The sequence below is a fragment of the Echinops telfairi genome, unplaced genomic scaffold (assembly GCF_000313985.2).
Source record: "Echinops telfairi isolate 266 unplaced genomic scaffold, ASM31398v2 ScPeMD7_17;HRSCAF=63, whole genome shotgun sequence".
Taxonomy (NCBI): domain Eukaryota; kingdom Metazoa; phylum Chordata; class Mammalia; order Afrosoricida; family Tenrecidae; genus Echinops; species Echinops telfairi.
In genome coordinates, this window is record NW_022103914.1 from 9489888 (window position 1) to 9504743 (window position 14856).

Sequence of the window (14856 nt, forward strand, 5' to 3'; positions counted from 1 at the left end):
CTTTTCACCATCCTTATCATCTTGGTGGTCCAAGTTACTTGGTAATAGCTTCCTATACAGTTTCTTTATGTCCACTCATGCCTTTGGCCTATGTTCTCACCATACAGCAGGCTGGGCCAAGGCTTTAAATGCCAACCTGGTTGTGATAGGTCCCATGCTCTCACCACTAGAATGTTTCACAGTATTCCCATTATCTTTACAATAAAGTCCTAAATCTTATCACGGCCTCTAATCTCTACCTCAGAAGTTCTCAAACATTTAGTCTCTAGACCTATTTACACGCAAATCACATCAGTTGCCGACACATATTAACACTGGTGAAGGAGAAGACAATGAGCAATAAAGGCGAGGTCACCAAACAATGGTCAAGGCAAAGGAAGCACTGGGAGGCGTGGAAGAGTTAGCAACAACAGAGTTAAATACTATTAGAAACACAATCCTGTAAAAGCAGTAGTAACAACACTCTGCGTAGATATCTAGGTAGACACGCAAACTGAAGAGGTCTGGATAAGGGAACAGGACTATGCAAGGTTGACAGAGGCCATTTCTACACATGTGTTTTCATGTGCTACCAATATGTCCGTGAACATAATAGAACACACAGGGGGTGAAATGATTAAAAACTTTTTAGCCAGAACCAAGCACCTTGAGGACCAGGGTCATTTGCCCTACAGGATCATCGTCTTAGGGGAAATCATGGTTCATGGGTACAACATAGTTGACAAAGGCAACATGCTACATCCAACTGAGGTGAGTAGCAGCTTGAGTCTTGACGCTTGTGAATGGCTCCCTAAAGTTCAACTACTGGTCACTCTCTGCTGTGCAGAACAAAGATGACTGAAGAAAATTAAAGACACATGGAAACGATTATTCCAAAGGATTAAAGGGCCTAGGAATCTTGGCCTCAACAACCTGGAAACCAGAAGAACTAGATAGTGCCAGGCTACTACTACCAACTTCTCTGAAAGGGATTGGACTGAAGGTCGTGGATAAAGGTGAAAGAAAAAAGTGAAACAAAACTCAAAATGATAAAAAATAAAGACCAGTCTTACCAGTCAGATAGAGATCGGTGGCACTCTTGAGACTATTGCCTTTAGTCGCCCTTCGAGCCTGGAGCTGAACTCGCTCCATGACCCAGGCTTCAACCAAACAATAGACAGGCCTATCCGAGAAACAATAACTAGAGAGTTCTTCACTCCTTACGCCAACCAGTCCCTGGACATCTAATGGGCACTGTCCTTCCAAGATCGGGACTAGAAACTAGACACACGAGGTATCAGTGTGATAAGTGATGTTACATTGTGCAGATTGCAATCAAGACATGCATCCAACAAAATGTATGCACTACTAAATGGAAAGCTTATTTGCTCTACAGACTTGCACCCAATTCACTATTAAAAGTGAAACACACACACACACACACACACACACACACACACAGCACATTTGAGTTGCAAGAGCATTCTGGGATGTTCCTTTCTACTGAAGAACACACAGGACTCCTGGTCTAACAGTGAAGCTCAGACACAAAAGAGTGGTGGTTTGAATCTACCCAACAACTCCTAAGGAGAAAGACCCGGCAACCTACTTCCATAAAGATTATAGCCACGGGAGCCCTACGGCAGTTCTATTTGCCGTCAAGGTGGCTAGGACCTGAAATACGCTCAATGAGCACAGAGCAACAACAGTCACAACAAGTCACCGCTGGAGGAGAAGACAAGAAGTTATATACTTTTGCAGTCGAGTAATAGGCACATAATTGTTTCTTGCTGGCAACAAGATTGTGATGCATTTTTTAAAATATCTAGCACTTTAATGAATCATACCTGGGACCTATATGCAAAAAAGGGTTTGGTGGATTCAGTTTGCACTTAACCACTAATCTAAGGTTTAGTAGTTTGAGTCTCATTCCTAGTCTCCCCCACCTCCCCGACACTTCCCCCCCACCCCCAGAGGTGCCCCAGAAGATCTGCTTTTATAAAGATTACAGACAAGATGCTCTTATCACAGTGTTGTACTCTGTAACCTATGGGTTATCATGAGACAGAAGCGACACATGAAGAGAGACATTTTCCCACTTTTCCTTCTTCTTTTCCAGCAATCTGTAAAACTCCACCGTTTAGTTGAGTCGCACAGTAGCATTACCGTCTCTGTGTGTGAAAGAAAAGGTAAGTGCTCTATTTCATACCTGTGGGCCACGTGGTGAGACGGGGATCTGAATCCGCATGTCTGGTGGCTCCAACTACTCCCGTCTTTTGATGTATCTTTTTCTGTACATTTGGTTAAAGGAGTGGGGAATTTGAAATCTTTCCAGTTAAAACGCAAACAAGACAGCATTTCCCAGGTAAATTGGTGTCCAATAAACAGAACGTACCTAAAGTGTATCATTTGATAAATTTGGTCATATGTATAAATCTGTGAATCTATCACCACAATTAAGCTGGTGGCTGTCACCATGACCCAAAGTTACTGTGTGTCCCTTTGTAACCCATTCCTCCCCGCTACTCCTTCCCTGCCCCAGCCCCAGACAGCCAGTCGTCTGCTGCCTGTCACTGGCTATTAATTTGCATTTTTAGGAATTTTATGTTTGACAAAACTATTGTTTATTCAATCAGTCCTCTATGAAAGGATTTTTTTTAACCCATCTTTTGCTCTTACCAATAGTGCTGCAGTAAAACTCCATGTATATGCCTTTTTGTATGTTGTTGTGGTGAGGTGCCACTGAGTGGGATCTGACCCATAGCGACCCTGTGTACAACAGAATGAAGCACTGCACGGTCCTGTGCCATCCTTCCACTGTTCCTATGCTTGAGCCCACTGTCGCAGTCACTATGTCAATTTATCTTGTTGATAGATTGTTGAGAAAGAAGTTTTACTGCCCCTCTACGTTACCAAGCATGATGTCCTTCTCCAGGGACTGATGTCTCTTGACAACATGTTCAAAGCACGTGAGACAAAACCTCGCCATCCTTACCTCTTTGGTAGAGGTTTTGGTTAAAGAATCAAGACACACTTTCTTTTGCTGGATAGATATTACCAAATTTTTCTTTGCATAGAGATTTCATTTCCATAAAAAATGCATCTGATTTTTTTTCTCACAAGCATGTCCACAGCATACGTTGACATTTGGATTTTCCTATTCAGATAGCTGAGAAATAGTATCATATTATTGTGTATATATATATCTTTATTTTTGAAGAAAATAATTTAAAATGGAACAGTGGCTAGAGTGCTTCAAATCTTTTTTATCCTGAGCAGGTGGACACTGCTACAAGAAGCTTGGAGACTTTGTAGTTAAATCCTGGACTGCTGACCCAGGGGTTGGTGGGTTGAATCCACCCGACACTCCCTGAGAGAAAGGTGTGGCTGGTACCTTCTGCAAAGTGCAACCATGGAGACCCTTTGGGGCAGTTCAACTCTTTGCTGGAGGGCTGATTCTTTAACGCCAACTAGTGCTCTCAGCCTACATCGGAGTTTTGCCAATACATTCAGCAGTGATCTTATAGAAAAGGCCTCTCGCCAAGGCGGCCTCCTCAAGCTTGCACTCTCCATGCTCGCTCGTTTTGACCTTCTTCTGCCTTTGTGAGCATGACTCTTCTGACCCTAGTTCGTTTTTGGATGCTCCTCACTTTGGACTTGTCTGATGGTGCCTTGTAGATGCAGGTTATGTATTTTTGACTGGGCTCTCGTAGACGTGATCTTGTGTTCACAAGGGCATCCTTGCAACAGAACACACGATTTCCATTTATCCTATTACTGATGAAGTCAGTGACTGGTTACTTAATGAAGGTAATATCTGTTGTAATTTCTCTCTTTTTGTAATTAATAGTTACTCTCTTGAAGCTATACAAGTATCAATCAATTATCTTCATCAAACTTTCGCCAATTAATTTTTGCATCCATTGATGTTTCTTTACTAAATTAATTGTTACTCTGATAGTTGCCAAATCGTGGTTTTGTAATTCCATCTCTCCCCTATATTAATTTGTTGGCATTCTATTTTAAGGAAAAGCTTTCCCTGGTCCTGTTTATTTGTTTCTTTTCTTTTATCAGTATGTGTTCACGAATTCTTATTTTATAGGTGAGTCCCAGTTGAGTACCGTCACTGCTAACTTTTTGATTTGGGCATGCGTCCTTCAAGTTGGCTGCTGACAGGCTCACAGTGCTCTTTATTCTATGTTTTCACTTACTTCATGGCACAACAAGAGGTTCCTGTTTATCTTACATTTTCCTGGCCCTGTTCTGGAAGCAGTCATTTTTTTCAAGGATCCTTTTGGGGGCTACTGGAATTCACAAAGGAAGTCCTGGAAGCGAGGACTGTCTTAGCGTGGTGGGTTATACACTGGGTTGTTAACTACAAAGTCAGTAGAGTGACCACACGAGCTGCCCTGCTGGAGAAAGATGAGCTTCTCTGCTACTGGAAAAGTGTACAGCCTCGGACCCGAGGGGCAGTTCTAGTCTCTCCTATAGCATTGCTGTAAATCAGAAGCAAGGTGATGGCCATGGGTTTGTTTGCTTTTTTTTTTTTTTAAGGCCATTACCTGGGCTTTGGATGTGCTCATTCTTTTAATTTATTTTTTTTAATTGTTATATTCAGAGCTCTTACAGATATCATTAGCATTCCATAATCAAATCACACCAAACCGTGTTGTGCAGTCACTCCCACAATCAGCTTCAAAACATCTTCTTTCTTCTTGAACTCCTTGATATCTGCACCCCTGTATCCCCTCCCTCCCCCACCCTACCCCCCAGGAACCATTATTTTTTGTGTGTGCCATATTCTATATATCCATTCACATACAATTCTATTGTCTGATCCCATCGAGTGGGATTATACAGTCATCAGTGCTATCATCTCCCTGTTCCCCCTAACCCCGCTTCTCTTCCCATACCCCCAGGGAACCATTACTCCTGTTACTGTTTCTGAAGGGTTATCTATCTTGGCTTTCATGTATCAAATGATCTTAAGTATACAGATGAACCTCTGAAACTCTGACATGATTAATGAGGTAAACAAATAAAAAACATAATATTATGGGGAGGAAATATTAAAGAACTAGAGGATAATTATGTGCTTCATCAGGGCTATACTGCACCATGAATCTATCATCCCTTCCATGTGGCACTTCTGAGAGGGACTGTCCCATTATCATACAGGTGGATTTTGGGTCTCCACTACATCTACACCCCTTCACATAGATTTGGTTGCTTGTTTTTGAACTTCTGATACCCCTTCCTGTTGACACCTCATGATCTCACAGGCTGGTGTGCTTCTTCCATGTGGTCTTGTTGCTTCCCTGCTAGATGACTGTTTGTTTAAGTACAAGCCTTTAAGACCCCAGATGCTATATCTTTTAATAGCCAGGCATCATCAGCTTTCTTGACCACATTTTCTTATGCACCCATTTTGTCTTCAGCAATTGGGTCAGGAAGGTGAGTATCATACAATACCACATTATTAGAACAAACTGTTCTTCTACAAAGGCAAGTTTTAAGTAGAGGGCCAAGGCCCATCTGCTTCCTTGTTACATTTGCATAAATATACATATGTAATTAAATAAACACATATTCACATATATACATATATATTTTTTCTTCTTTCCTTTTTTGTTTTTTTTCCCCTCCAACCCCACTATTATGTGTGTACCCATTGTTCACTGTTTAGTAATTCCTCTCAGATAAAATTCGATTGACCAAACACATCCAGAAAAGCTACACCCTTGCCATTAATTTTAGAGCCTTCACTATTTCCTGGTAGTGATTGTTATTGGCTCATAGCTCACCTCCCCCTGTCCCTCCTCTCTAATGACCCTCAGGAATCATTGGTCCAGTTGCTGTCTCTGTAAGATTGTCTATCCTGCCTATCTTGTACAGATAAGCACCAAAATAAATAAACAAATAAATAAAGCCATACAGATAGTCACAAGTCTGACAGGGATCCTGACATAGAACAGATAAATTTCTCTCTATTAAATAGAGAGCAGGGCATGTTATAAACCAGCAGACCTGTCCCCATTTCTTTCGGGGTTCCCTATCCCGAGTCCCACTTAGCTAACAACACATATCCCCTTTCAGCCTTCATCATTCTTGTCCGAAAGGTGAGCATCCTGAAAGTCCCCATTGCTATTCCTGCAGTCGAGGATGGAGCAAGTCTAGTGCCCCACCCCACCCCACCCCACCCAGGTATGCCTTTAGACTTTCAGTGTGGCTCCCTTGTGGCCCCCAACCAGTTTAGATGGGGTGCTAAGTGCTGCCCTCTGAGTTGGAAGTCTTTGATTGGGATGCTTCAGGGACTTCGTGGCTTCGCTACGATCTCTGGTCTGTTGCACTCCCCTCTTGATTTGTCCCCATGTCGTCAGGTCAGACCATTTGCTCTCCCCAAACTGTATCTTCAGGGCTGTCCACTGCTGTGCCATCATCTAGGGAGAGGATGTCACCTCTTGGGCTGAGGCCGGCTTTGCAGTCATCTCTGGGAATGAGCTGCTCTGAGCAGGAATGTTGTCCTCAAGGATTGGGACCCTGAAATGAGGTCTACTCTCATTCTCCCTTTCCTGTGGAGATATAAAGAATATCCTCCCCTTAGGTTGGTTAGTGCCCTGACCCCCCCTCTGCTGTCATTTCTCTCCCCCCACCCCTCTTTCGGCCTTAAAGGCATATGTGAGGGGGGAAAAGATCTCTTTTAGCACAAGTGCTATCTGCACATGTTTTTGATGACATATGAATCTAGCTTCACTCAGCATAATATCCTCCAAGTCTTTCCATGAGATGAGGTGTTCCATAGTTTGATCACTATTTTTTAGGGATTCATAGTATTCTATTGTGTGTACATACCAGAATATTTTAATCCATTCATCTATTTATGGAAATTTAGGCTGTTCCCACTTTTTTAGCAACTGTGAGCTGTACAGCAATTAACATTACAGAGCAGATGTCTAGTCGTGGTCTGTTTCTTATTTCTTCTGCATATATGCCCAGTAATTGCATTGCTGACTCATATGGTAGCTTGATTTCCATCTGTTTTAGGTATCGCCAAATCTCTTTGCACAGTGGTTGTACCTATCTACAAGACCACCAGCAGTGAATGAGCATTCCTATTTCTTCACACTCCCTCCAACAGTTGTTGCTTTCTGTTTTTTTTAATTGGGTTATCTTTGTGAGTATTAGGTGGTATCTCATAGATGTTTTGATTTGCATTTCCCAGATGGCTAGTGATCAGGAACATTTTCTCATATGTTTATTGGCCACTCAGATTTCCTCCTTTGTGAGACTTCTGTTCAAGTCTTTTGCCCAACTCCTCAAAGGGCTATTCTTTTTTTCTTGTTGTAAGCTTGCAGGATTCTGTAGGTTTTAGTAATAAGCCTTTTTTGGATATGTCATGTCTACATACCTTTTCCTAATCTGTGGGCTCTCTTATTACTCTCTGGATGAAATCTTTTGATGCACACAAGTGTTTTCAGTTTAGTAGGTCCCACTTGTCTCTTTTATCTTCCTCTGGGTGGGTATCCTTCCTGATGTCTGATAGTCCGTATATTCCTTCATCCCTGCACTAAGATCCTTAGCTTTGTCCCGATTTTCTCATTTGGATTTTACCTCGAGGTCTGTGATCCACCTTGAATTTGTTCTTGGGTATGGAGTGAAGTAAAGGCCTTGTTTTCTTCTTCTGCAGGCTGATCTCCAGTTTTCCAGTACCATTTGTTGAACAGGGCATCTGCTTCCCATTTGATATTTTGGGGGCCTTTGTTAAAGACCAGTTGTCTGTATGCTGCTGTTTTAATTCCTGGATTTTCTGTTCATATCCAGTCGTCTGAGTATCTATCATGCCGTGCTGACACCTGTGGCTGTCTAGTAAGTTTAAAGTCAGGTAGTGCAAGCCGCCCACGTTGTTCTTCCTCTTGAGTTGCTCCTTGCCAATTCTGGGCTTCTTCCCTTTCCATATGAAGTTTGTAGTCAGTTTTACCATTTCTTTGAAAACCTGATGCTGGAATTTGTATTGGGATTGCATTAAACTTATATAGTGCATGATTGGTATCTTTACAATTGTATTAGTCTGGGTACTTTAGAGAAACAAATCCACAGAAACTCATATATAAGAGAGAGTTTTATATAAAGGGTATGTGCATATCAAGAAAACATTCCAACCCAGTGCTCCCCAAGCCCACAAGTACAACATTAACCCATATGTCCCACACCAATCCACAAAGTCCTCCTCCATCTTGCAAAATAGACACAACGATGCTGACTGCAGGAGGAAAGCCAAGTCAGTGAATGTGTGAACATCTCAGCGCTGGCAGGGGTCTCCACACGGGTGCTCCATCACCCAGGGCTGTATCAGGTAGGTGCATGCGGCTTCTCCTCAGGAATGTCTTGCAGGAAGTCAGCCTTGCAAGCCATATCAGAGAACTGCTAAGGCAGCTGCACCCTTGTGCAACCATCACAAAGCAAGAGACCCGAGATATAGAAAGATGAGGCTCACTGAGTCATTTATCCCTCCGCCCTTCAATTAATCCCACATGTGTTTATTGGCCAGGTTGGCACAATAAACTAACTAGCTCAACAATGTTGAGTTTTCTGAACCATGAGCACAGGATGTTCTTCCATTTGTGAAGGTCCCCTTGGGCTTCTTGTAATAATGTTCTGTAGTTTTCCTTTTACAGATTTTTTTTTTGATTAGGTGTTTCCCTAGATATTTCAGTTTATGCTTGGCTATTGTGAATGTTACTACTTTCTTGATCTCTTTTTCTGTAATCCCTTCAGTGGTGTATAGCAACCCAATTGACTTCTGCTTATTGATCTCATATCCTGCCCTTCTATCATATTCCTCTATCATTTCTAGCAATCTGTGGAGCCTTTGGGGTTCTTTCTATATAAAATCATGTCATCCACAAATAATGATAATTTTATCATTCTTTCCCCAGATGTATACCTGTGATATCCTTCTGTTGCCTTATATTATTAGCTAGCCCCTCCAGGATGCTGTTGAATAGAAGCGAGGATAAGGGGCATCCTTGTAGGGTCCCTTTTTTCAGTGGGAATGTTTTTGTCTTTTCTCCATTGATTGTAATTCTGGCTATTGATTTTTCATATGTAGTTTTTATTACATTGAGGTAATTTCTTTCTAATCCTATCTTCTTGAGTGTCTTTATGAGGAATGGGTGTTGAATATTGTGAAATGCTTTTTCTGCATTGAATGACATTATCATGCAGTCCTTACCCTTCATCCCTGGTATGAATCCCACTTGGTCATGATCAATTTTTTTAATATGCATGTTTGTATTCTATTGGTCAGGTTTTTGTGAAAGACTTTTGCATTTATGTTCATTGGAGATGTCAGCCTACAGTTCTCTATTCTGTGGGATCCTTGAACGGTTTGGGTACCAGTATTACACTAGCTTCATAGAGTGTGTTTGGGAGTTTACTGTCCTTTTCTATGTTTTGGAAGAGCTTATGTAGGATTGGTGTTAGCTCTTCTCTGAATGCTTGGTAGGGTTCTCCTGTGAAGCCATTTGGGTCATGGTTTTTTTCAGATGGTAGTTTCTTGATAACATTATCTATTTCTTTTTTTGCTATGGGTCTATTCAAGTTCTTGACATCATATGAGCTAATATGGGGAGGGTTTGTTTTTCTAGGTATTTGTCTATGTCCTTCAAATTGTTGAGTTCCTTGGAGTAGAGTCCTTCATAGTACATTTGGGGTCCATTGTAAATTCCCCTGTTTCATCCCTCATACTCTATCTTGATGTTTGTTCCTTCCTATCTTTTGTTAGGTTTGCTACTGGTTTGGCGATTGTGTTGATCCTTTTGAAGAACCAGCTTTTTACTGAGTTGATTTTTCCCCAATCCCCCCCCCCCCCCATGTATCTCCACACTGATTTTTATAATTTCTTTTCCTTTGCTATTTGAAGGAGTTTTCTGTTGACTCTGTTCCATCTGCTGAAGAGAGTCCACCATGAGTCTCTCTCCCTTCTTCATATGCATATTGACTGCTGTCAAGGTGGCTGAGCTCATTATTATTGGGGTTTTGGTGGTTGGCAGTAGCGTATATGAATATATATGCTAGGAATATATACCTAGGTTGACAAGCAAATAAATAAGATACAAGTGGGTTTCCAGAGTTGGAGGAAAAATCTACTATCTTTTAATCCTATTTTTTCTCTCTTTAAGTCCCCTCAGACCTATGCTTATCTGCATAAACACATTTATACCTACACCACATGTCTATGTATGTGTGTATGCATGTATCTATGCATTTACACTGATACTTCCAATTCCAGTTCATTATCACAGGGTTCATTCTAGCATAGTCATGTTCTGTGTTTGAAATTTTCTTTCTTCAGGGAGAATTCTGAATTTCATATATTTAGTGGGTTATCCATGGGCTGCAAACCACAAGGTCAGCAGTTCCTAACTCCCAGCTGCTCCTCAGGAGAAAGATGAGAATTTTTGTTCTTATACAGATTTGTAGACTTAGAAAACTGTAGGGGCAGTCCTACTCTGCCCTGCAGAGTAGCGATAGTCAGAATCAGCTCCATGGCAGTGAGTTTGCACGTGCATCAATCAGACTGGCTGTAACCAGTCTGCTGCATAGGCTGGATGCAACAAATTACTCTCAGGTTGACACCCTTCCACCCTGTTGGGGTTCTGATCCTTCCACACAAATCCACTGTTGTAGCTTTCATGAATACTCTTTTCATGCTATTCAGATATCAGCATTCACATCAGACCACCATAGGGTCCTTATCACCCTACCTGGATTTTGACACTCTGTACTTCACATCTCAATTAGCTACTCTCTACCACGATTCATTCCTATTGTGCTCAATCTGACCTAATAGCTTTTGGTTTATTTAAGAAGGAGAAGAATGAGGAACAGAAAGAAAAAGGGAAGAATGAAAGGCAGATGGGAAAGAACAGAAGAAAGGGAGGATTTTGCATTTCTCTCATTATGAGTAATAGTGAGCATGTTTTCAAAGATTGTTAAGAAGCCACTTGCATTGGGGTTGTTAAGAAGCATTGGGGATGGCTATTGGCTCATATCTTTAGCCATTTTGCTATACAGTTATTTGCTATACATCTCTTTTTAAAAGGCACTCTTTCTATACTTGCATGAGGAAAGGCACCCTTTTCCTCTAATTTAAATTTCAAATATGTATTCTGCATTTGCCCTTTTTGGTACACAGGTGGTTTTTATTTTTATGTACTTGAACTTAGCATTTTATTCCTTAATGCTTATGGATTTTGAGTCAATGTAGAGAAATGCCCTCCTGCTCTTTGTCAAAAAGATACTTTGGTTGCTTTTTCATTGAAGTCTAGCCTACATAGCTGTTGGTCTGTATTTTTGTGGAGTAAAGGTTCTACAACTTACCTTGTGTCTCCTCATTATTTGCAGCTGGCATCCAAGAACTGGAATCCCACTTCCTGGTGCCTGGTGATTTATTACTTTTGACAGGGAACAAAGTACAAATGCCATGTGATGCCGTTCTGATTGATGGCAACTGTGTGGTGGATGAAGGGCTGCTGACAGGTATGGGTGTGCCTCCCTCCACAGGCGAAGCCTGTGCCCTCGCTCTCAGACCCCACATGGCCAAGTAGCCAGGCCTCTGCTCAAGAATGACAGCTGGGATGTGCCGGACAGGGCTCTGGCAGTTTGGGTTGTCCGAAGAGAGACCACCCTAGTCCCACACACCTTAGCTACCCGTGCTGCTGAACTGAAAGATGCTTTCTCTTTGTTAAGGGTGAAATGATCCTAACTTCGTACACCTTTTTGTTTTCCTCTTGGATGATGGGTTCTTACAACCTGCTCATTTTACCTTCAAAGAGTATGGGGAACACGAGTTCTTTTAGAAGTGACTGTGACTTTCACACTTAGTATTTTTTATTGAAAGTATGTTTTCAGAGATGTATGGATGGTTTGAAAACCATTAGAAACATCCTGAAACTCACGGAATCAAGGTCACGCTCCTCCCAGCCTGTCTTGAAAACATTGTAAAACCACTGAAAAATGTAGAAACACTTTCGGTGTAGCGTTTTGCAAATCTGCCACCTGCACCAATCTGATTTTGGACCTGCTGTATTTCATGTTTGGATGGCATGTAATCTCAGGGAGGGACTGTAGTGGTCACATCTCACAACTGTGGAGACTGAGGCCTGGAGGAGGGCAGTGAGTTACTCAAAGCCATCCCACTTTGATTTCTCCCTCCGCACACCCATCGTGGTGGGACATTGTGCCAGCAAAGCCAAAAGATAAGGGAAATCATAAAGTATTTTTTTCAGTACTGAAATGGGAGTCCATGCATGCACACCACGGGACAGTGGTTCCCAAACACACATTTCTAAGCTATGCTAACTTACTTCTTTTAAAAATCATGGCTACTTACGTTCCTTTCCCTCTATGGAGATTCATAAAAATCGCTTACTGGGACGTGTTTTTTAATTGCCAGTGTCCTTTTTCTAGAGAAAGTGGACCTGGTTCATGGGAACAGAACTCTGACCTGATCTGTCCACTGTGCCAAGACAGCGGGAAGTTTCCCAGGCCCGCCGCTCTGAGCAAACCATAATAGTTGCTTGTACCACCTTTTGTTAATACTTCGACCACTGCAGTGTGCCTCTCTCACTGCACTGGCCACAGGCAACAGACTCAATCACGAACTTCAACAGGTTCTGTAAGCTTCTCATCATCTGTAGTTGGCTGTTTTATATCTTCCACCTGTGCTATGGAAATGAGTAGATGATTTAAATGAGTGAAGGCATCCCACCTAAGAAAAAAGTAGAAGCTCATTTTTTTTTTGCAGGAGAAAGTATTCCAGTAACCAAAACCCCGTTACTGAGAATGGGGGGCTTGGTGCCCTGGAAAACACAGGGAGACGCGGACTACAAACGGCACGTCCTCTTCTGCGGCACAGAGGTGGTCCAGGCCCGGGGAGCCGGCGCTGGCTTTGTGAGAGCGGTGGTCCTGCAGACGGGTGAGCTCCTTCTTTTTTGTGTCCTTATTTTGAGAGAAGTCGTTTGTTCCGCTTGTTTACTCTCTACTCACTGCCCTCGAGGTGAGAGGCGATGCTGGCTCATTGCGACCCCATAGGACAGGGTAGAACTGCCCCTGCGGGTTTCCCGAAATCGTCATTAAAAAAAAAAAGCAACTTTATGGGCACATAATTTGCAAATCGTACAATTCAATAGTTAAATCATCTTAAGAAAAGTTGCGCAATCATCACCACAATCAATTCTAGAACATGTTCTTCTTTCTTGTGGTCATTATGAGCTCCCTTTTCCCCCCAACCACCTTTGCCAGACGGCGAGGAGCCCTGAGTCTAGTTCCTATCTCTATAGATTTGCCTCCCCTGGATTTCATATACGGGAAAACATACACCCCCTACTGCCCCCCAAAACAAAACAAAACAAAAAATCCCCAAACTAAGTAACAACAATAGCAAAGTAAAACAGTGAAAAACTTATGGAAGAGAAAGCAGCAATATTAAAAACCAGAACAAATTTGAAATGGGTCCAAAGGGAAATCAACTGATAAAGTGCCAGACTTTAACCTAAGTGCATCTGCAATAATCCACTTTCCAGTGCACTCGGCATAGACTAAAGGCAGGGAGTAGAAAGCCCGTCTTTCTCTCATGGACTTGCTGACAGTTTTGAAGACTTGGCCTTGAAACCACTATGCCACCGGAGCTCCGTTTCAGTTTGCTCAGAACTTAGAGTGTATTAGGCAAGGAGCAAAGTTATTTGGCTTTTCTTTAAGTAGCAAACCAAATATATATCTACATTGACACAGTCTGCCTATCTATATAAAGCTCCACAAAGCTTGGGGGGAAATGTATTATTTTTTAATTCCATCTTACACAAGCTTTTGAGAAATACGATATAACTTTTAGATAGATATATACTATAGTACATCTATTCGTAGTGCCTCACTGGTTAAATATTTGTGGCTGCTAATCAAACGGCAGGTGGTTTGAACTCACCCAGTAGTTGATCTCCAGAGGAGGGAAGACCTGGCGCTCTGCTCCTACAAAGACGACCAGCCCTCCGGGGGACAGTTCCACTCTGTCTTAGAGCATCATTATGAATTGAAATGGGATTGAGAGTACACAACAGTCTATGAGAGAACTTCAAAAAGTTCATAGAGAAATGCCATTATCTTTCAAGTCTATAGTTCCATGAAGCTTTTGAAGCCTAAACACACACACACACACACACACACACACACACACACGCGCGCGCGCGCGCGCCATTGAGTTGATTCCAACTCATAGGCACCCTATAGAAGTGGAAAACAAAGCCTCCTCTTTCACCCACAGAGCAGCTGGTGGATTTAACCCACTACCCCACCAAGCTGTGCGCACGCGCTTGTGTGTATAACGCCAATTAAGCTGACACATGCTTTTAGAAAAAAATAATGACTATTTATATGTGTTGAAAATTCTTCCCACACATAAAACCAGCAAAAATAATGACTACGTGAGTTGCACATTCTTCCCACATGAAAAACCAGCAAAGCAGACATACCCACTGTTGCACTTTGCACACAAATGGAATGAGAGTCACATGATTCAGGTGAACTTTTAACAATCATAAAGCTAGTAATTAACAGAATTGCATTTAGAACTTGGGTCATATAGTACGCAAATCTATGTTCTCCTCAGGCAGGACGAATAAGTCTTAGAAAAGTGAGTTCATTAGTACTTAGTGGGGCATTTAACTTCAGGTGACTGTGTGTGTCTGTGGGCTCACGAGCTGTTCTTTTTTTTAACAGTTTTATTAGGGGCTCATACAACTCTTATCACAACCCATACATACATCAATTGTGTAAAGCACATTTGTACATTCATTGCCTTCATCATTCTCAAAACATTTG

The 14856-nt window shown here is 42.0% G+C and overlaps 1 protein-coding gene across 1 annotated transcript in view; it reads left to right on the forward strand.

The window, feature by feature from the left end:
- Positions 1-14856, forward strand: part of ATP13A4 (ATPase 13A4) — a 153026-nt gene that overhangs the window by 80368 nt on the left and 57802 nt on the right. The window contains exons 8-11 of the mRNA XM_045287532.1: positions 2099-2168; positions 11386-11520; positions 12788-12958; positions 14389-14459. Coding sequence (XP_045143467.1) covers positions 2099-2168; positions 11386-11520; positions 12788-12958; positions 14389-14459 — 447 coding nt within the window. The remainder of the gene's footprint in view (positions 1-2098; positions 2169-11385; positions 11521-12787; positions 12959-14388; positions 14460-14856) is intronic.